At 41.7% G+C, this 23,499-nt stretch overlaps 1 protein-coding gene across 4 annotated transcripts in view; it reads right to left on the bottom strand.

The window, feature by feature from the left end:
- AMBRA1 (autophagy and beclin 1 regulator 1) overlaps nucleotides 1-23,499 on the bottom strand; it is a 133,195-nt gene that overhangs the window by 39,391 nt on the left and 70,305 nt on the right. For all 4 annotated transcript variants that reach the window (XM_054067702.1, XM_054067701.1, XM_054067703.1 and 1 more), the window contains 3 exons: nucleotides 12,774-12,884; nucleotides 2,162-2,350; nucleotides 1,554-1,708 (listed from right to left, as the gene is read on the bottom strand). In XM_054067702.1, coding sequence (XP_053923677.1) covers nucleotides 1,554-1,708; nucleotides 2,162-2,350; nucleotides 12,774-12,884 — 455 coding nt within the window. The remainder of the gene's footprint in view (nucleotides 1-1,553; nucleotides 1,709-2,161; nucleotides 2,351-12,773; nucleotides 12,885-23,499) is intronic.

Raw genomic sequence — 23,499 nt, forward strand, 5'->3', positions numbered from 1 at the left:
GATACTCCCGTATCTGGCAGTAAAACCTATGTATTTCACTAGGATCTTAAAATAACCTAAAAAAGAAACAGTACCAGGGCAAACTTTTGAAAGGATTTAAGAGGATAGTGAATCCACATAATTAGCGATCTGATCATATCCACACAGCTTCCACCAACCGCACATGATAATCAAATTGTGCTTTTTTCATAAATACTTCCAAATTTCTGTCTCTTATCTTAAGAGGCTCACATCAAAATGTTAGCTCAGAACCCAGGCTGAAAAAGTGCTGACTGGTGCACCAAAGAACATCGTCATAAATGATCTCCCCTTGCCTTATAACATGGAGCAGATGACGACAATATACAAGAGTTTTGATATCAGCTGATAAAGCAGCTCATGTAATGACACAGCTGTGATGACCCTCTCTGAATCATGAGCAGTCTGGAGATGAACTTCAGAGTCTGAAGGTGGATCAAGCAATTTCTCCCAGAGAAAAGTCTCTCCCCAAGGCTGGGCCACTAGACAAATGGCTCATTGCTACCCTTGTATGCTGGCAAAGCATTGCCAAAAGTAATAATACTCAGAGGGCCTTTTAAAGAAGAAAAAAATTTAAAAGGAGAAAAGAGAGAGAGGGGAGGAGGGGAAAAAACCTGCTCATAGAATGAATTCCACTATGCTCAAGTCATCCTCTAAAGTGAAAAGGTTTAAACAGCTATTTTTAATTTCCTGCAACAAGTCACCTGAATACACAGCTTGGAATTTGAATCCAGAACAAATTTCAGCTTTAGAAATTACCTGCCTCTTCTGTCTCTTCAGCTCTCTTTGTGCATTATCAGCTGGACATGATCCTAAACTATCACTGAACAGCTGATGTGCTGTGCAAGACGTACTTGTTTCCTTAACTATTTGCCAGTTTGAAAAAGACAAAGGTTTTCTCTCAGGTACTAAATGAGTCAGAACGGGTCATGGTTCAGCTCTCCCACAAAGCAGAAGTACATAAAGATAATTCCATTGCCAAAATATGCCTACATATACATAGAGAGTTCATGAATAAGTAGCAAATAAAAGCCTGTTTGGCTGAAGTATTGTAAGCCTTACCATCTTACTTGCAGACTGATATGAAGCTTGGCCCTTTCCCTTCCTGAAACTGCTGGTGGCTGCTCTCCTAGTGGTCAGCCCCTTTTAGGGTTTAGCCTCTTTTAGAACATGATCCTGAAGCCTTAGGTGAAAAACTTCCCCAGCAAAGCCCACAGTAGTACCATAAGATGCATATTACCCTAAGAAGTATGAAAGACCTACCAGGCACTTTGAAAGATATCTAGCCTTAGGAACGTATTTGTTTGTCACTGTATTTGAAAACAGAGGAAAGTTTCACAATTCTGTTATATTTATGTTCTGTTGCCATGTCTGCATACCTCTGTAATAAATTCCTTCATATGTTTATTATTCAGTGGGCCTGGAGCACACTACCTCTTTGCTATCATAACTCAGCAACTAACTACGAGGCTAGAGCCAAAGTGACACAAAATCACTAATTAAAACACACAGAAACAGAACACATGTACACTCACCCTCATAGAAGTTTCTCCACCGTGGGGCTGTTGCAGTCTGAAGACTTGAGCAACCATGTGTTCTGTGGAGGGGTGCAACAGGATACGCCGGGAAGCCAGTCCCACCATTACGTATCTCCCCATTGGAGATAGGCTCACAGAAATGGCATTAGGGCCTATGAAGAGAAAACGGGTTATTTCTCTCACAGGTTCCTAACCCTCCCCATGCTTCATTCTCACAGCTTCTTCATTGTCTTCCAGCATTCCCATAACGTATGGCGCACTAAGCTCGTTCTTATAAGGAGTAGAAAAGAATAAGGAGAACTGCACAGCTACAAATTTTGCAAGACATTTTCTTGCTGCAAATGTTCTCCCATTAAGACAATGAAGTTCTTTAAGGAATTAAAAAACCCCTATCCATTAACAGCTACCCTGTATCAGCATCTTACAAGTCCAGACCACACCACAAGTTTCTCCCAAGGAATGTTACATTTGTGGCTTGGTTGGAAGGCAAATCAAGTATTTCTTGTTACTACAATCACTGATGTTCAGACTACTGCACTCCTCACTGAAGGCTGAGGTAACTTCTCACACCCCCACCCACCCTGACTTCTTGATACAATGCTTACCAAATCGCTTTGTGTAAAGCATCTCGCCCAAGTTGTGGGGTGCCAGAGAATACACAGCCAATATTCCTTCATCAGGGAAGCCTCTTTGACTGCTGGGAATGAAGGCTGCCAGCAACTGCCCATCGGCAGAGATATCGCAGCTAGCATCATTGTAAATCTTGCAGTTTTGAACAAGCACATTCACAGAGGCTGCAAAGAAGAAAGGAAGTGATTAAAGCACTCAGGTTCAAAGAAAATAAAACAAGATTTAAACCTAACATCAGAGAATGAACAGTACATGCAAAAGGCACTCAAGACATTCAGCTTCCTCCAAAAGTTTATGAAACATTAATACCCTGATTAATGTAAAACTTGCTCCAAAACGGAGATAAGACACTGCAATGAGCCCAGGAAATGAAATTACTCACTTCCTGGAGCCTTTAGCCAAGAAATAGTGGCAATTGCACTTTATCAAACACCTCCTTTATTGAACATAACACCATCCTTTGCAAAGGACAGCACAGTTTAAACAAGCCTCAAATTGTAACTCTGACACACTCCAGCAGTGGTATCATTAGAAACAGTACACCTTAATTCATTTCCCCCTCTCTTGTTGAGCTTCTAGGTTCCAGCTCCCCTTATCTCCAACAAACAGGTGATGAGAGAAAAATTCTTCCCTGCAGATACATTCATTTCTGACAGTTGATTCTTACACCACCCTTGGATAAAGCAAACGAGAAAGGGCAGAGACTTCTCCAGCCATCCGTCCATTTAATTACTCCAGTATCTGAGACACTCATGCAATCAGTGACGTAACTCTTTAGCAGACAGGGTAGTGAGCAGCAACAGGCAAAATCTAAGTTTTACTTCAGTCTCTACCAGTGAGTTGCTGGGTGCAACTTGTACAAATCTTTTCCCCTCTGTGCTTTACATATACAGACTACAAGCTCCTTGGGATACTAAATCTTACTATGCATTTGTGCCATTCCTAGTACAGTAAGGTTTCAAGGCCTTTTAGCATTGTCATCACCAACCATTCAATGGTGGCTCGGTAAGACAAGGCTGGAATTTTGTTCGCTCCCTCAGCCTAACCTAAATGTGCTCCAGTTTTTCACTGAAACCGCTGCAATTATTCCAGAAAGTTTGGAGCTGAAACTGCACATGCTATTTCAGGGATGAGGAAATTTCAGAGTCTAGTACTTTCAAAGTCAAGGGAATAAAAATATAAAAAAATAGAAAGAAAGCCCATATTTGCAGTACAAAAAGAAGAAAGAAGAACAAAGACCCCATCTCACACGTTTGAAGCAATGGCATCAAGCAGAGTACCATGTCAGCTTCTAAAGTCCAGAAGTTCTCTTTTAAAGTGTCAGACTATACCTAGCTTAGAAGTGGCTTTGGTTTGTTCAGCTACAATTGCAGATGAGCTTATGAAGGCACTTCTTGGGCTAGATTACTCATTAGTTAAACAAAAGAACTGTGCCAAGAATGCTTTGTGCATACTTCTGAAATTCTGAACTTCAAATTAAGACTGTAACTAAATGCTTTAACAAACTGGCATTGCTGCCAGAAGAAACAATTTCTGTCCTTTGTTTCCAGCGCTTTGGTGGAAAGAAAGCTACATCAGGGAACTGACAGGGCTGAGAAATTACTGACTGTTGCCTAGGTCAGTTTTTAGCCTGAACAGTTCCCCAGCCTCGTAGGCCACGTGGACACTGGCAGCAGTAGAAAAAGAAGTCATGGCAGGGAAGCAAACAGGACTGCTCCTTCTTCCAGTATTGCTGATTTAAAGTCACTGAACCCCATCTTTAGCTTTTCTGGGCTCAGAGACATTTCTCCTAGGAATCACTTTCCTACATGTTTGAATATCAACTTCTCCCATTTAAGAAACTCCAATAAAAAGATGAAAAGGATAAAAAATGGACTATGTAATTACATTCTGTACCAAACCACCTACACCTGTACTCTAAATTTATTCAATCATTTTTTTCAGTCTCAAAGCTGCTAAAAACAGTAATTTTCAGCCTATTATAAACAGAAAGGTGCCGAAGAGAAAAAGGTAAATAATGGTAGTCACTGTCAGTGCTGTAATAACAGAATCTAAAACACACATGGCCCTTCAAAGAACAGACGGTCCAAAAGATGACAAAATTCCCGAGTGCTTAGTCTGAAGCTAGTTGAACAGAAAGACAACAGAATAAAGATTAAAGACTATATTACCTAATTTTAAAAAAGGTAGAATTAAAATTTGCCCCTTTTTTTTGTAAATCTAGGCTTTACTCAAGTACTCGTTATGTCATCACAAGAGATGATGGGCATCAACACCAGAACCGCAGTCAATACTGTGAACCAGCTAAAGAATACATGACAACAGTTTGCACTACTGTAATCCCCATCAAACTGGGAGGACTCTTGCAGAGTTCTTCAGAGACTCATTTCAAAGCCAGTCCTATTTATTAGCTTTACCAATGGTCTAGGCACAGAATGAAGCTGGCAGATGAATTCTGTTGACCACATAGTGAAATGAAGTACAGAAACATAAGAGAAGTGAAATGAAAGAGTGTATTAACATCTACAAATTTCTGCTTTACCTCGGAGTTTCTCAGTTGGAAAAAAAAGAGGGAATCAACTTTGGTGATCATAGCAATGACTGAGCCACCCGGCATAACAGTGAAAGAGACAGCAGCTCTAAACTGCACGAGGGAGTACTCTTTAAAATCGAAATATTGGTGCTAACACACAACTTTCCGCTGAGGCCACATGCAGGATACGCTTTTGGTCAGCCATGTCCAAGAAAGATTAAACCCCAAATGGTAACAAGTCCAGTGAAGAACTAGGAGGATAACTTGGCAAAATGAAAAACGTACTTTATGTTTTTTTTTTTTGTTTCAGAAAGGAGATTGTATTTATTATATTTACTGAAACATATCAGAAAGTGAGTGCCAGGAAAAACTCAGTTCTTTTCAAAAATAATGGTGACAGGTAAGTAAGTGGGTAAAAGCAGTCATTAAGTTTAGAAAATGGAAGATTTCTACCAGAAGAGAAAGATCATTCTAAAGCAGTCTTTCGACAGAAGTGAAAAGGGCAAAGAATTTAACCACTTTTAAGACAGAATAAGAGGAAACAGACAGGGAGAACAAGTCCAACTTCAGCAAGGTTGCAGATGACACCAAGCTGAGTGGTGCAGTTGCCACGCCAGAAGGACAGGATGTCATCCAGACAAACGTGGACAAGTTGGAGGAGAAATGGGCTTGTGTGAACCTCATGAGGTTCAACAATGCTAAGTGCAAGGTCCTACACTAGGGTTGGGGCCATCAGCAGTTTCAATACGGGATGAAGGAAGACATGACAGAGAGCAGCCCTGTGGAGAAGGACTTGGGGGTGGCTTATTGACAAGAGCTCAACATGAGTTGGCAATGTGCACTTGCAGCCCAGAAGGCCAACCGTGTCCTGCAACAAAAGAAGTGTGGCTAGCAGGTCAAGGGAGGCAATTCTGCCCTTCTACTCTGCTCTTGTGGGACCCCACCTGCAGTACTGTGTCCAGTTCTGGAATCCCCAACGTAAGAAGGATATAAAGCTGCTGGAACAGGTCCAGAGGAAGGCCATGAAGCTGATCAGAGGAATGGAGCACCTCTGCTACAAGGACAGGCTGAGAGAGTTGGAGTTGTCCAGCTTGGATGGATCCAGTTGTGGATGCTCCCCTCTCCTGGAGGGAAGTGTTCAAGCCCAGGTTGGATGGGGCCTTGAGAAGCCTGGTCTGGTGGGAGGTGTTGGAACTGGATGGGGGTTGGAACCAGATGATCTTTAAGGTCCCTTCCAACCCAAACCATTCTATAATTCTATGTGCTTGACTAAGAGAGCAGGGAACTAGACCCAGTGGATCCTTTCTCAACAATTCCTTCGTAGTTGCAGTGATCTAATCAGCAGTGATCTAAAAAATTAGAAAAAAGGTGGGGAAGAAATAGGAACTTATTATACAGGTGAATACTGGGACTCTCTCCACCAAATCCAAGTTAACTACTCAAAAGAGAGCCAAGCAAGAAGGTCAGCAACAAAGGAAAACTACACATTATATAGGGAAAGCATTTGCAACAGATAACTATGAAACACATCCCCATGACCACCCCTGCAAAAAACTCTGATTATTAGAAGAGAAAATATAGTTTAGTTTCTTCCTTTGGGGTCTAAGAAATGTCCTCTCATTCCTATTCTGCTGTCTAGCTAGAGGTTTTTGTCCTGCTTCTCTAGGCTCAGGATGCAGTTTCCGTGAGGCAGCCACAATTTCACTACAATGTTAACTACAGTTATTTAATGTTCAGTGTTGGAACTAGCAAGATTGTATACTTTCTTCATCAGACCAAAGATGTGGGTGTCATTTAGCCCAGGGACCCCACACTACTGATGAACTCCTGATGCTTTTCAAAGAGGTGCAAGAAGTTTTAGAGAGGACAGATACTGCTTTCTCTGGGCACAGGCAATGTTTCTTCCTTGTTCCTGTAACTGTCAAAAATCACAGTCTATAGATTCCTTGTACCTTCTCAGCTTTTAAAGCTTGGGGATTTTTTAATCTAACGCAACCATGAACGTTCATAAGAAAAGAATCCCACATCTTTTTTGTAAGGTAAGAAATGCTTGTATTTCTTCTGTACCATTTACAGATTCAGGGACATTGCCATGTCTTGTACAGAACCTTGCAGTTCCATGGCTATTTTTTTCCCCTCTCCTCTTCCTCATCTCACATTAACTATATGCCTTTTCAAAACAGTGTTGGGTTTAGATCATCACTCACCAAAGGTCTATTTATCACATGGCACATGTTCACTCATTTTCTAGCTACATGTTTTTTCCCTTCTTTTTCCCCACCCACCTCTCCGCAGAGTACAGAAGCTTTTGGTGAGGAGTCCATAATGATGTCAACATGACTGCATGTCTTGTTCTTTTTGAAGTCTGATGCATATGGTGAATGCCCCTTAGTAAAACAGATTGTGAGCTCCCCTGCCAGAAGTGAACTATCTTTCCCCCTTGATATGTGCCTGGAACATAAAACATCACAGCTGCAAGTTGTGCTGAACAAAAAAGAGCACCTTTCATTTCAGTCTTTCAATACCTGATTCACACAGGCATTATGGTTCTTTGCTCTTCACTCATCTACAAAGGATGAAGGACTCAGACAGCACTTACACCTAGAAAGAAGGGAGCTACTCTGCCAGCAAAAAAAGTCTAAACCCGAGAGGTGGACATCTCGGCAAGGTTTCATTTTAAGGAACAGCAAGTAAAAGATCCCCAAGACATAGGAGGATGAAAATACCCATGCATTTGACAAAGCCACAGGCTATTTGATCAGCTCAAGGCCTGATTCATGAAAATGAAGCCTATACAAAAGATTTTAGGAGGGGAGGGGGGGGAAAAAGCTATTTTTGAAAAACCATTTACAACAAGGCTGCCCTTTCATCTATTGTTTTCTTTTGTTGTTAATGCAGCCACGGAGCTGACAGAACAGATCAAAAGAAACATCAGAGAACAAATTAATTAAGCTGTTGTGCCAACTTGGAATGCTTACACCTACAGCATAATTATGCTTGAAGCTGAGGAAGGGCCTGGATTGCTGGCAGCAACAGCAGTTTGCCAAAGGAAAATAGTGCTGGGTGCATTGTTTGCTCCTAGCCGAGCTTAAGAATGACACCTTCTTAATAGATGCTCCTATTTATACACTGTTTAGCATGCCTTTTTTTTTTTTTTTATCCTTTTCTTTTAAGTTCTTCTGCATCCCACCATGGACCAGTAAGTATTGATTATATCACATTCCTCAAGTCCCATCCAGTGTTAGAACAGGATAAATTTCTGATGCATGACTAAATGTGGTAGAACTGGACCAGTTCAGCCACAATGGATGGAAAATGAAATAATGAGCATGACAGAAACTATATTTAAAAAAGCTATAAACAAGAGATAAAACCTTTAAATATTTTACCTGTGGAAAAGCTATGTTTTACACTGTTGACTAATTCAATACTTCCTGTTAGCTGCAGGAAATTTTGAGGATAAGTAACACTGACTAGAAGAATATTAAATATTTGTCTCTGCTGCCCAAATAAATTCCCCACCCAACGGCTGACAATTACAGTTTAAGACAGGGTCATGTTAATTTCAGAGTTATTAAAAGCAAAATTGGCAAAAGAGAAAATAAATCTGAAACCATCTTTTTCCATTCTGCCATTTATAGAGAAAGACAGAGCAGAGACTAAAATCCCACAAGTTCCAGCAAAGCCATTTCTCCAAGACTGCCAGAATCCTCTATTATGTGCTCGCTGGACTGAGCGTTAACGAGGTCACTGCCACTGTGCTGAGTCCTGAGCCCAGTACTCTGAAAGGTGCCAGGGCCCTGCTGCTGAGATCACAGGACTGTGCTAATCATGCTGCTGTCACTTGCTCAGATGCATCCGCTTCAGTGGAAAACATCCTACTTCCAAACTATCTTTTATTTGTTTAATTGTTACAGGAAGAAGAGCTGCTTGGAGATGGAGGTTGGCCATGGAGTCATTTCTTTGATGGAGAGTGGAGCTGGCAGGCAGTTCCATACTTCAGCTGCATCATTTCATCTGCCTGAACTCCCAAACCACTTGTGGCTTAAGTCAGTCCCAGGAAGTGCAATAACCCCCTCTGTGTGACCGCCTCCCACATGACCGCCTCCGATTTATAGGAAATGATGGAAAAAGGCAGCTATGGCAGCCACATTCTTTACAGGAAAAACAGTTAATTTCCAAGATCACAAAGAGCCAGAAAAACTCCTCCAACCCACCACTCCACTGTTACACATTTAATTTCTCAATATCTCTACAAATTTGTGCACCTTGGCAAATATGCAGCTTGCCTTTGTTCTGGGCCTAACAAGCTTGGCAAATACCTGTTAAAGGATGAGCACAGCTGCTACATCTTCACACATCCCTACTAGACCTTGGCAGATGGAGATATGGCAAAAAATCTAGAAACACCAGAGTTGGGCTCAGCATGTGAAAAAGAAGCAGCAGAGTAAAACTGAACAATTCCAAATGGTAATAAATCAAATGGACAAGCCAAGTACTATAAAGCATAAAGTGGGCACAAAGAAGGGCTGGGTAGAGGTTTGTAGCAGTAATGCTGCCTGCAAAAAGGGCACAAAGACAACAAAAACTGCAGCCCGGTTTCAAGCTAAATGGAAGGTATTTCAGAATGGAAGTGTCCTGGTAAAGGAGAGGGAGAAGATCAAAATACTGATGTACTGAGAAGCAGATGGTTCTTATTTTCTGTGGGATTCCATAAACAAACATCTTATGCTTTTTTCTTTTTTTTTTTAAATTAGCAGCCTTCTCAGCAGCCAGATGAGGCCACAAAAAAATTGCTATTAGCAGCTGTAGCACTCTTCAGATACTTCTACAAGCTTGCGGAGAAATCCTAAAGAATTTCAGTAAGCAGCAAAACGCTTTCCCCTCTGACTTCATCTTTATTCTGCTCCAGAGTCTGTCTGGACCATGGAAAGTATTGCCACCACGTGGCAAAACTTCGCTTTGAGCACTGATCCTCAGCCTGTGACTTCACATGAGTAGTAAGAAGTTTGGCGCTTAACAAGATGTGTCAAAGCACTGGCACACATGTTCAGCACCATATTCTACTTTCAATATTACACTGCATGTTCCTTCCCAAGAGACAGAATTGTTTTTAAAGGCAAAATACATAGCATCTTCTCCCTTTACAATGTTGAGGGCTACCGTCTAGAATTAGAGCTTTTCTTTCCCACCAGGCTATAAACATCATACCACAATACTCTATAGAATGGGAAGGAAGGAGACTAGACAGAACCACCAGATACTTTATCTGTAGGAATGAGACAGTAAGAAAGCTTGTTGTAAAGGGATGGGCTAATGGTGGCTTTCCCCTAGCTCTTCCTATTTCACAGGGATTGGAAGGCAAATGGCCCCATACAGGATACCCCATCAGTGGAAGTGTCAAAGGTCAGACTGCATGGAGCTTTGAGCAGCCTGATCCATTACAAGAAGTCCCTGCCCACAGCAGGGAGGCTGGACTGGATGATTTTTAAAGCTCCCTTCCAATCCAAACCATTCTGCGATTGTGACTTTGATTCCCTACATCTCTGCTGCTACACACGCTCCTTTTGTGGGTTCTGTAAGCATTGGGACAGAACCTCACAGAGACCTCTGTTGTCAGGTATGTAATTTCTATAACAGAAATGCAGAACAGACAGGGCTAGGACTGGGAGAAACTTCTTTAAAATTCATTTCAATGGCTACTCGTGAAAGCAGAAGTCTTAGGGAGAACAGGGATTCTGTTTTCAGAAGATTCAGTCCCTCAAAGCAGAACCCAATCTGTTTTTGCTGAGAAGTCAAGCAATGAATTTCAGATATGCACAGAGATGGCCTAAGCTAAAGATCACTGTACAAAGAAATATCCATGAATATCTACCTCCTGTCTTCATGCCAGGCTGCCACAAACATTTCTGCAGCTGTGCAGCAGGCTATAACAGGATACCATTCTGGGTTAAAAACAGCCTTTCTAGTCAAGTTAGTTTTAGCCCTGAAAAAGTCATGCCTTGATCAGCTGACCATAAGCACCAAATATGCTTGTGCCTGCATAAGGAAGCTCATTCCAGTGTGAGAGCTAGCTTATACCATATACATTAAATTATGGAATTATTATACACATTAAATTATGGAATCACTTTCACAAAGGGAAGGAGAACATGAATAAATAACTAAACAAAATCTGCTATATTACTCATATTCTTGACAGAGAAGCAGCTTTCACCTGAGATATGAGACGAATCACTCCTTTTGCAAATGGCCAGAAATACATCTCCTACCCCTGATTTGCAACAGACTAGGGCCCCAATTCCCAAAATGTATTGCAGCACTTTACCCCACACTAATGTAAATAACTTGGAGAATTCAGACCCACTTCATTAGCAAGTTCCAAATGTAAACGTATATAGATAATTACAGGAACCTTGTGGTTGGTGTATACTACAGGCCACACGATCAAGGAGAGACAACAGATGAAGCCTTCTTTCTCCAGCTACAGGAGGCTTCACGCTCGCAAGCTCTCATCCTATTCGGGGACTTCAACTACCCAGACATATGCTGGAGAAGTAGCAGGGCAAGCTGTAGGCAATCCAGGAGACTCCTACAGTGCATTAAGGATAATTTCTTAGTCCAGCTGACAGAGACCCTCACCTGAGGAAAGGCAATACTGGACCTTATGGTCACCAATACAAGTGAACTCATCAGTGACTTTAGGATCGGTGGCAGCCTGGGCTGCAGTGATCATGCACTGGTGGAGTTCAAGGTGCAGAGGGATATGGGACAGGTGAGAAGTATAGTCAGGACACTAAATTTCAGGAAAGCAGACTTCCAGCTCTTCAAGGCATTACTCGGTAGGACACCCTGGGACATGGTCCTCCCGAGACAAGGGAGCGGAACAGAGCTGGAAAATATTTAAGGAAGCTTTCTACAAAGTGCAAGAGCGCTCAGTCCCCGTATGCAGAAAAACAGGCAGGAAAGGGAAAAGACCTGCTGGTTAAACTAAAAAAGAAGGAACTGCACAGGCAGTGCAAGCAGGGACAGGGAACCTGGGACGTGTATAGAGATGCTGCCCGGTTGTGTAGGGATGAAGTCAGGAAGGCCAAGGCACAGCTGGAGCTGAACTTGGCAAGGGAAGTAAAGACTAACAAGAAGGGCTTTTACAGGTACGTCACTCAAAAGAGGAAGGTCAAAGGGAACATACCCCCACTGACGGTTGGAAATGGGAATCATGTATCAACAGATGAGGAGAAGGCTGAGGTGCTTAACTGTTTTGCCTCAGTCTTCACCAATTACTGCTCTCCTTGCCCCTCCAGGGTCATCTTCCCTACAAGGACAAGCTGAGAGAGTTGGGCTTGTTCAGCCTGGAGAAGAGAAGGCTCAGAGGAGATCTTATAGTGACCTTCCAGTACCTGAAGGGGGACTACAGGAAAGCTGGAGGGGGGCTATTCATAAAGGCTTGTGGTGATAGGATGAGGAGGAACGGGTAGACTGGAGAGGGGCAGATTTAGACTAGACATTAGAAAGAATTCCTTCACTATGAGGGTGGTGAGGCACTGGCACAGGTTGCCAAGGGAAGCTGTGGATGCCCCATTCCTGGAGGTGTTCAAAGCCAGGTTAGATGGGGCCTTGGGCAGCCTGATTTAGTGGGATGTCCCTGCCCATGGCAGGGGGCTTGGAACAAGATGATCTTTAACATTCTTTCCAATCCTAACTATTCTATGATTCTATGATATCCCTCTAGAAACTTGCTTGTAAAAGAATTGGGAGACTGGATACAGAAGTCTTCTAAAAGTAGGATTGTATATTCCCATGAGAATGCTCACAAAAAAGCCTGGATTTTCTGATAGCAAGAATACACAAGCTAGACAGAGCATGAACAGCTCTGCATGCTTTTAGTCAACTTTCTCAAAATGCCTAAGCATTTTACAGTCCCAATGCAACAAGACAATCAAATAATCCAAGGCCTGCAGCATAGAGCTGCTACGTTTGGAAAATCCTAGAGCTTACGATAGTTCTGGTTAGTACAGACTTAAAAGATATCATGGGGATCTCTTCCAGCTTACCATTGCTGATTTCAGGCAGATCAAATTTAGTGAAGTCCCACCACTGGAGCCGGTAAGTGGTGTTGGCAATGTTACTGGCCACAGCTGACTGTCCATCCCCAATCACAGCACCTACAGAAAATGCAGAAATAGTTAGCAGCTTAACCTCCAGAAGATTACCCAGAAAAGAGAGCTGGGGAGACAAAAACACAGAAAATCTCTCAAAATTCAATACAAAAACCTCTAGACTCTTAAATAAATCTTATTTACAGAAATAGAAATACCTCCTAAATAAGGAACAGAGCACAGGAAATTAACAGGACAGCATTTCCCTGCAATTCTGCAACTCCTGAAAGAAAAGAGAGTTGAGAGAGAAGACTTGCCCAGATTCACACAGCAGTAAACCTAATTAATTAATCTGGTGCAAATGCATTCTACTTATTGGTACCAGTTAAGCTGTATTTGACAGACTCAAAATTTTCTAGTACAGCTGTGAAGGCAGTCCAGAACACGTACTAAGTGTTGCTCTGACAAATCACACACATTTGTGAATATAATCCCTGCTACTACTGTAAACTCCACTCAGGAGATAGAGGTTACCTATAGTATTTGCCACACAGGAGGGACTGTAACAAAATCTTAGGCAGGAAGACCTACAAGCTAGCCCTTTTCTGCTCTGCGTGGCCCAGCCTAGAGCAGAGGCAGGGGCTGCCCTGACTCCAGGCAAATGATATGCCCCTTGCTAACCAACCACAGATTTGGGCAACAGCCTAAAACAGAAAGCTAAGCAGAATACTCAAGAAACTAGCACAAAGAACATAGTTTTCTAGGCAGCAAGGTACTGCCGCTGGTAACTCAAGTCGGCAAATATTTGAGAAAGCTCAGAGGCATTAAGTGCAGTCCTTGGGGAGACAAGAAGAAACAGATCTACCATAATAGTACTACACCCAAAATCTCAAGCTATTTGCAGTCTCTATGGCCTTCATATATGTGCAACTCTTGTACTACACATGTATGCTGGTACATAGAGAAACTCAAGGTAATAGAATTTGTTAAGGAAGACCAAAACAAGATTATCCTCAAGCACAAATGGGGAAAAGCACAGCTTCCAGAGCCTACACACTCTGGATTTCAGCATCTCCATACTGTCTCCAGTGAGAAATACATAAAAAAGTCAGTAGCTACACTCTTCCAGAAGGGCTGCCTCAGGACTTTGCTGCCACAGCAGCAGGAGTGGAAGAGACATCAATTTGACAACTCTGCACGCAGCACACAGCAGGCCAGTTGCCTGTGCAGAGAACTAAAATCTTGCTAACTGCTAGTAAATGGAAGCAGTGCAGAGGAAGAGGAAACTAGCGTGGCCGGATTTTTACTTATCAAATCCCAGCAGAACATTCAGGCTTGCAAGAAAAAACGCCCTGTAAACACACACACACTAACAGCTTTTGTTTCCTCTGCAAATTAAGACCAAGGTGAGCAGGACAAAGTAAGGAAGCAAATTCTAGACCAGTGCTGATACTTAAATAGAAAGAAACCCAGAAGGTTGTTGCTAGTCCTCTTTCCATTGATAAGCTCACTGAAATCTTGATTTTTTTTTGTTCTGGAGAAAGCTCAGAAACACACCAAAAGCAAGACTTATGAGCAAACAGCTTTATGCTGAGTACTCAGCTGTGCCAGGCCTCCAGCAACCAACAAACCTCCACCATCTGTCTGCTCAGTCTCTGTATATGCCTCTGTCAGAAACGCACATATCACCTGAAGAGCAGAATTAAGAATATTTTATTGCTCTTACATATGCCAAAGGCCTTGTTCTCCATATCCCCCAAAACAAAGCACTCCTCTGAACGGAAGATACACACCAGAGAAAGCGGATGCAATGCATTAATGAAATTAAATTTTGCAACCATAAGTGGAAGAAGGACAATTAAATTTTATGTTACTTCATCTTTAGAAGTCTCCTCACTGCAAGACCCAGTTTGGTACACAAGGGCAACTCTTCCACTGTCTTGCCTCCAGCCACCAGGTGGAGAACAGAAAATTAAGTTTCTGTACAAATTTCAAGCAGTGGGACATGCTGCAGGGCAACAGTAACTAACATCACCAACTAGATAGCAATTGCCTTACAGGACTGAGTCACATAAAGAAAACACTCTGCAAAGAAAGGCAGAAGTACTACTCAGGACACAATTCCAACATACTGATCTTATTTCAAATGAGCATTGATGAGCAAAAGTCATCACCTGTTCTGCAATGAGAACAACCTTTGTAGGTAGAGCGAGTAATATAGGAACTGGAGAATAACATATCCTGGGAGAGTGTGTGCTCCCCCTGCATCACAGAAGCCCAGCAACATCACAAACTGCTCCACAAACAGCAAGTTCATCTGGGTTATACAACTGTTGCACCTAGCGCTACAAGTACCATTAAAAAGCTGTTGGCAAATGGTGTTTTGGTTTTTTTTTTTTTTCCTGTAAAGATTCCAGTCTTCTCATTGCTTTCCTCAGAATCTTCAGGTTAGTTATGGTGTTCATTTAAACCTCTCATTCCCTTCACCTCCAAAGGTAGTCACATATTAGATGGATCAGCTAACAATGGAAAAAAGCAGTATCTTCCCTTGTAAAGGACAGCCCTGCACAAATTTCAGAGCAGCAAAAGCTATCAACTATGCTTCAGGTAAAAAATACCTCTATCAAAAAGATTAGGACACAGGGAACAAGGTTCACAGATTGAAAGGTGCATTTTAAGAAGGATTTGGTCCATTTCCCAAAGGCTCCAAGCCAGTGTGCCTAATATTAATGGCAAATCCATGATCTACATGTTGTTACTAGGTAATTACCTCTACTTATACTAATTATGTAATGGAGAAGTGTAATTAGTAAATTTGATCTAGCTACATATAACAAAGTGGAAAAACATTTGTATTACAAGCCCTGCCAGAAGCCTCCCACATGCAATGTCCTACAATAAAGATGATTAAAAGCACATAAACATTTCAGACATTGAAGTTAGGGTGCAAAATACCCCCCAACATGCTATCCCAATCTTCATTGTTCGCTTTTTCCACTGGTTGATAGGGAAGATTTGAAACTGTGGATGGAAAACTTAAAGTTAAAATCCTCACTACAGAGTTCCTGTTTTCTGTGCAACATGAGAACTCATTCTCAGCTGGCTTTGCCCGGTCACATTTTCAGCTTAGCTGAGAGTAGAAGAAGGTCCTGTTGTCTCTTAAGTTCTAGTACAACCTGGAAGCAAAAAACACACTTCAGCTTCTTAAATGTGGGCAGCAGATCACAGCTCTGGGAAGCAGCAGTTCTCACCAAGCACTTGACAGTCTGTCCTGTTTCCTGGGTCTTTCACCATTTGAAGGGATCACAAGTGACTGCAGTGGATACTAGAGGGTCTTAGGCTTGTCATCCCCATGAACTGAACAACCTTTTACTGCAGAAATGATGTAGATTTCAAAATACTAAATCCAAAGCCAAGGCAAATTGAAATGCAGTGAACGTAGGTTTGACTGGCAGCTTTTCTGCGTCTGTCTATCACGGTGTAATAAACACTGGGTGATGGCAGAAATGAAGATAAATGCTTTCAGCAGCCCCCTTCTTCCCCCCACCGCCCTGATCTACATCCACTCCCACTCAGCACATGACAAGAGAGTTTAAAGAGTGGGGGGGGGGGAAATCTTAACAAAGACTTAAAAAAAACTCCTCAAATCTTTTCTTATAGGCCACCTACACGTGACAGATATTTATCCGTCAGTCTCAATCCCCTCAGAGGGTCCAGCTCATCCTGGCATGTGAAGAAATGAACCTCTGCCAATCAGCTATTGCTCATTTATGAATCAAGCCATGCAAGCCAGTGTTTGAGCTTAGACTGAAAGGGAAAAAAGCGTGGTGCAAAACCACTTTCCATGGCACTCCAGCATTCCTTCAGTGAAGAGCAAAATACTTCCAGACTACTACTATCAGGGTCTCAGAGGAAGAGCTAATATTCTAGAGCTACACAGGCTTTGTGGTACAAGTTTCAAGAACACAGAACATATACATATTATAGGAATTTATTTCCCATGTATTTAATAGAAACCAGTGTTATTTTTTTTTTTCTAAACTAGATCCTTTACTCTCAAGTTTTTAGTGTCTGGAAGGTGCCCTCGTAGTAAGAGAAAATTTATTAAGATAAGCTTCAGGAAGCTGGAGAAGTCCCTAAGCTAATACATTACTCAATCTCAGACGGTCAATAGGCTCTGGTATAAAATTCCCCCTAGATTAACACTTGCATCTTTAAGCATGAGTACCTTTGAAAAGTAATTACCTCTTTATGAGCCCATTTGTAGCTATTGATATCAAGGTTATCCTACACTTGCAGGAAGGATCTATCACAGCTGACGAGTTTTACATTTACTAGTTCTATAGATTTACTATAATTCAGGCCCCAGGAAGCCCAAAACAAAGGACAAATCTATTTGACAAACCAAGGATAAAGCTCTTTGCTGCAAAAATACATCAGAGTCTTTCAACCAGTTCTGAAGCAATTTGAATTCAGCTGAAATGTGATTACCGATCTCTAAAGCCTAGTGGAGATGTAACATATTCTTGCACATCTGTGACCCTAAAGTATTTCATGGAGCAGCTTGGTTTTGGGACTACCTTTGATCACAGTGAATATATTATATCCTGAATAAGAATGTCCCAGCAAATCTCTGTTCCAGGCTACCATGAAGACAATGTCTTTGAAGCAGCCAAGCTAACTATCTAAAATTGGGCTGATGCTGTAGAAACAGTATGCATAGCAACCTGGTGTTTTCAACAATTTATTTTGCTTGTTTTTCAGTGCATCAGCAAGCTGTAAACAGGAAGTGGGCAAAGGGATTTTCATGAATGGATGCACAAAATGTTATTAAGGGTAGCTGTACGTGCGCTAAGCGCTGCAAGGATCTTAGATTCAATGTTAACTGAGAAAGCCTCAAAGAGGTCTACGCTCTCTGAAGGCTGAACCCTTCGAAAAGCTATTTTCCTTTACCCCAGACACATAAAAGAATAAGACACATAAGAATAATGCAATTTCCCATTCATGCTCATTCCTATTGCAAAATTTCCTTTTAAAAGGGTAATGCTTAGCATGCCCAGTTCCACGGTCTTATCAGCTACAGGGAATTTGAGCAGGCCCCAGCTGCAGATAGTGAAGATGACTATCCTAATAGGAGCTCAGTCAAGTGCCCAAGGGCTTCATTCACACTGTGAACAATGAAAGCATCTTATAGAAAAGCAAATTTTTCCAGCCATAAGTTTCAGACTTCAAAAGGAAATATTTACAAGAAACACAAACAATTAATGAAGATATGCCCTGCCCAAAGCCTCCATCCCCAGTACAGTCCCGATGGCTCCTTGACATATCACCTTCCTGACACTACAGATCTTCCTTTGTCTGATCATATCACCATTATTACAGAAACATGTCTGGGAAGCATTTGTCTTTGATAGTAGGGTCCAGTTTTCCCTCAGGGAAACCAGAAGATGTTAAGTTCTTTTTTCAAATTCATTCCCCTCTTATCTGAACTGTTTGCATCTCACCAAGCAGGCTGACATTTCTTCCCCTTACAAAAGAGAATTACCACTTCTCTGTTGTTGTTGTTCAGTCTGTAGAGATGCCCCAGCTCCTGGCACCCTGCTACGCATGGAAGCTGAAAAATCAGACACTGAACAGCATGCTGAGTTTCCAGAACCAGTAAAGGTTGAGCCAGCAATATTCACATAGAACGTCTCAGACAAGGAAAAACCCTGTGATCTCCTTGGTGACAAAAATGGTATCAAATCATAGCCTATGCATATACACACCGAGGCAAGTAAATATCACTGTTGAGGAACTCCTCATCCTACTCATAGCGACCAACAAGGAACAAACAGTTTTCTTTTCTTGCCGTTGGGTACCTCAGCCCCCTCAGCTACTGTTAGACACAGATAGAGGTCTAAGTCTCCAGCTTGTCAAGAACTTTCTGCAACCATCCAATATCAGATATGGACTGTTGAACAGGAAAAAAAAAACAACATGAAAGAGGAATTCCTTTTTTTTTACCTACTAAATCACTACCAACCAGTACTTAAAAGTACAGTCTTGCCACTATGAAAATCTGTCAGGATTTTAAACTATATTTGCACACTGTTTTTTATCTGTAAGATTCATAATCTCTCATGCCGTAAGAAAAAGGTGAAGAGAAATACCATCTGAACTGTATTCAGCTACAGGGAATTTGAGCAGGCCCCAGCTGCAGGTAGTGAAGATGACCACCCTAATAGGAGTGTCTTACTTAGAGTGTCTTACACCTCACCTTAGTGACAAGTGGAGAGCAATGTAACTCTAGCCCAATGACTGCTGGAGAAGAGAAGGGATGAATAAGACAAGCAAGAGCTCGACTTTGGCAACTGAACACAAAGTAATAGTCGTATCTTGTTAGTGATAGGTAATTATTTAGCTTATGCTTCAGAGGATACTTAAGCTTGCATAGTTGAAAAGTTCTTTCTTGCACAGCAGTAAGTACAATTCAAGAGAGAACCAAAGCCTCAAATCCTGCTTGCAAAAGAAGCAAAGCTGCAAGTCGTAGAGGTGTTCTTACATTTGTACAACTCAATTGAAGCCAGTAAGTGCTATTTTCTTCTTTATAAGAAAACCTTTATGAACAAGGACTGTCTGGGCTCAGCTGTTTGTTTTCTCCTTTGTCATTTACGATGCTTTTAACTGCAGTGAATGGGAAGTTCTGGGGGAAGGTTCCACTATATTGACTGCTTTATGCTATATAATGATATGCACGCATACACATTTTAAACAGCAAAATCCCATTTATTTAAGGACCACCATAAGATTCCTGGTATTCTGATACTGAGTACAGTACTGGAATGGTGTGTAAAGAGATGGAGGTGCTCCATGAAGCACACACGTTGAAATAAATATTGTCAAGCTAGACAGACATGAGGAATCTTCCTGAAAATAGAGACGCTGCATCATTAAAAGAGCTTGACAGGAAAAGATTACGGAAACAGAAAGAAACATCTATTACCATTGGCTGAAACAACTCACAAGATGTTTGAGAAGGAGTGGGCAAACAAGGTTTCTCTTTTCTTATTTGGGTCCCTTGCTGGGAAGGGGATTGAGTCTTCCAATCAGCTAAACTGGTGGAGCTGTTGTATAGAAGTTTCTGCAAACATCATTTCTTGTTTTGAGACCATTTCTTTATTTCCATGTGACAGCAGTATGTGTTAAAAGCATGCCTCATACTACCATATGATTCAAGCAGTAAAACATGTTTTCTACAGTACAGCCTTTTTGGGAAAATATTCGTGTACTAAAAATACATTCCAATCTGCATTTTATTTAACTAAGTTTTGGGTTGACCTTTTCTGCAGATTTTCAGCCTTTTAGATGATTTTGTCTGTATGCATAAAGAAGCCCTAACAAGCAACAATGAGTAAAGGATTCAAGAAAGCAGTTTATGCTTTCTTATGAATTTCTGTTATTCCATACACCATAAAATCCTTTGACACTTAACAGAATCAGTTATAAGAGCCTCAGCTGCTGCCCTAGCATGGAAGTCAGAAATCTACTGGCTGGAAAATACTACGGAGATAAAGACAACTTTACCTTGTCAGTGTGAGGAGAAACAATCTGAGTTACAGTCACTTATCAATCTGGGGGTCCATATCAATCTACTAAAAAATCACTAATAGAATGCATTTGAAATCACTTCCCAAGCAACTGACACTGCAAGAGAAAAGCATTTTTCACAACTAAACTGATGTGGAAAGCAAATGAAGCCAGAACCACCACTAGATGAAAAGGCAGAGAGAGTTGAACTTTGCAGTCTCTGAAGACACATATATTCTCTTCCTTCACCTCTGCTTAAATCCACGCATGAGGGCATGTTCACAGCCCTTCTTGCTTCTTAGCTTCCAGAAACAGAAGGTGACTCTGCAAATTAAAATGCCACATAGCTCCTGTCAGAGTTTAAGTTTCACAAAATCCCTGTGAAGGTGAACTAAGAAGGTCTCAATAGCTAATCTATGCTGTGTGTCACTCTGGCTCCTCCCTCTGCCAACTCTGCCCTTTGCAGTGCTTCTGTTCTCTCTTGTCACCAAGTCCCTTGCATCACTACCAAGCCCTTCAATAAATGCTGGTCAGAGCCTGCTTTTTAACCTTCAAGTCTGTGTTTATTCTCCGCACAAAAACAGAGTGAAATCTGTGCCTGGCAGGCATTTGCTTTTGTAAAGCTCCTTCTTTCCCTTTATAACTTTTCAGAGCATGAAATGCGCCTGCTAATCCTAATTGCCTGGGATGGAGAGTCTTGCAAAAACTAGACAAAGGGGGCAGCCTTCCACCAAGGAGTTGTGAGCAGGCACTAGACTCTAAGCTCTTGAGCATCCAGAGCTCCCATTTTACTTTGCTGCATTTCTGAAGAACATAAGGACAAACTTTCCCATGTAGCTATACTGGGAACAGTGACTTGCCTTCCCAGACTTCCCCTCACCTGCTTAAATTGCCCTCCCAGCAAAAGGGCTCATCTGAGCTCATCGTGTGATGTGACTCAGGCTGGGCAGAGGTCTCAAATGTTGCTGCTGGATCTCAAAGCAAAAAACTCTTAAGTATCTTTTGCTTGTCTGCAAAGCAGCACCAGCTCTCTTACCAAAGAAAGCCTGCAAGGTCCCAGTGGCATGTCCACAGTTGACTTTTCTATTAGCAGTGCCTTGGCCAGTAACACAGCCACTGAGAAACAGAATTGTTATAGTATTAAGACACTTCTGCTTCCAACAACCATTACAGAAGTTAACTTTCTGGTCTAGCAGAGCCTGTTTGAGTTCAGAGGAATATTTCTACTGCAACAACAAAAACCTCCTTCACAAGGTTGCTGTTGTCACCTAACCAGAATGTCCTTACCAACCAAGGTTAATGCTTGTGTCCTACCCAGTAGTCACATTATCCACACTACTAGGTCTATGACAGTTCGCTCATATAATAAAAATAAACCACAAATCCAACAATAATAACATGCTAACTCAGTATCAGACTAATCCAGTCTTGCCAAATCTGCTGTATATAGTTTTAGATAACTCAAGAGTTCCTGCAAGGGCCAGGAAGGTGATCAGAGGAATGGAGCACCTCTCACATGAGGACAGGCCGATAGGGCTGGGCTTGTTTAGCTTAGAGAAGAGAAGGCTGCGGGAAGACCTTATAGCAACCTTCCAGTGCTTAAAAGAGGGTCTGCTGGAAGATGGGGAGGGGCTCTTTATCAGGGAGTGCAGGGATAGGATGAGGGGTAACAGTTTTAAGCTGAAAGAAAGAAGATTTAGATTAGATATCAGGAAGAATTTTTCACAATGAGGGTAGTGAGGCACTGGCACAGGTTGCCCAGAGAATCTGTGGATGCCCCATCCCTGGAGGTGTTCAAGGCCAGGTTGGATGAGGCATTGAGCAACCTGATCCAGCAGAAGGTGTCCGTGCCCACAGCAGGTGAGGTGGAACTGGATGATCTTCAAGGTCCCTTTCAACCCAAACTGTCCTATGAGTATGAAAAACAATGTGTGAAACTGCTTTTACACAGAAGAACCTTTTTCATTGTGAGTGTGCATTTTAACTACATGAAATCCTATTAATCCAAACAAACCAGCAAGCCAAATGCCTGCTACCGCCTCTGCAGCTCTTATTGCGAGAACGTGTGCTTTGCACAACTTTGAATGTGTCTTATGCCAAAACACTCATGTGCAGTGGAAAAAAACCTCAGCAGTATCTTTACAGAGCACATGCATGCCTTATCAAACATCACATTGCAATAATACAAACTTTCACTAATCCAGCAGTATGTTCCCTGGAAAGGTTTGAATTCCTGAGATTTAAATGTGTATCAGCACAACTCCAAACTTCTACGCTGGAGCAGCTTTTCACTGTGGAAATAGCAGTACACAGTATTAATAAAAGCTCCAAGCACAGAAACACATTCAAAGCCTTTGTACTTGCCACTGAACGGAAGCCTAGCAAAAATTCTTACTGTTCTTAAACACATTTCAGGACTGCTATATTACAGCACAAGTCCTGTGTATCCAAACTTGCAATGAAAATGCTGTCTCAGCTTAGTCACACAGACTGAGCTAACACCACAATACAGAGCACTAAGCTTAACACCCTTAACGGTTGATTACATTTCACAGTCACAACATCCTGTGAGCAGGGTCCGTGGAGGAAATACTTATCTCTTCTGAATCTGTACTGGTCTAGGGAGGTTAAGATCAAGTCATACTCTCAGAGAAAAAAGTACCTCCATTAATAACAATGCAGTTCTTGACAACTTAAATAAATACCACATAATAAACTGAAAGTGTCTTAGCACAAATGGAGAGCTGGCAGGTGGCATTTATGAAATGTATTTTAAGAGTGCACTGTACTCATAAAGGGTCTCTTCTCAGACAAGTGGATCCTGCACAGTCATTGTGCCTGAAAAGACAACAGGCATGAACCTTGCATAGGGAATACAATGCTACAAAAACATCACTAAAGGGAACAATTTACGAGGTACCCCCAATCTGATGAGCAAAACAAGAGAAGGCAAGAGCAGAACTGGGAAGTAAGCAGCCAGGCTTGCTGTTCTCTGGGTAAAGCAGTGAACAGGGAGACAAAAAAAAAAAAAAAAAAAAAAAAAAAAAAAAAAAGGCAGAAAATGAGCAAGCTGGGAAAACAAAAAATCTAACGATAGTTTAACTAATGGGAA

The sequence above is a fragment of the Cuculus canorus genome, chromosome 5 (genome assembly GCF_017976375.1).
Source record: "Cuculus canorus isolate bCucCan1 chromosome 5, bCucCan1.pri, whole genome shotgun sequence".
Classification (NCBI taxonomy): domain Eukaryota; kingdom Metazoa; phylum Chordata; class Aves; order Cuculiformes; family Cuculidae; genus Cuculus; species Cuculus canorus.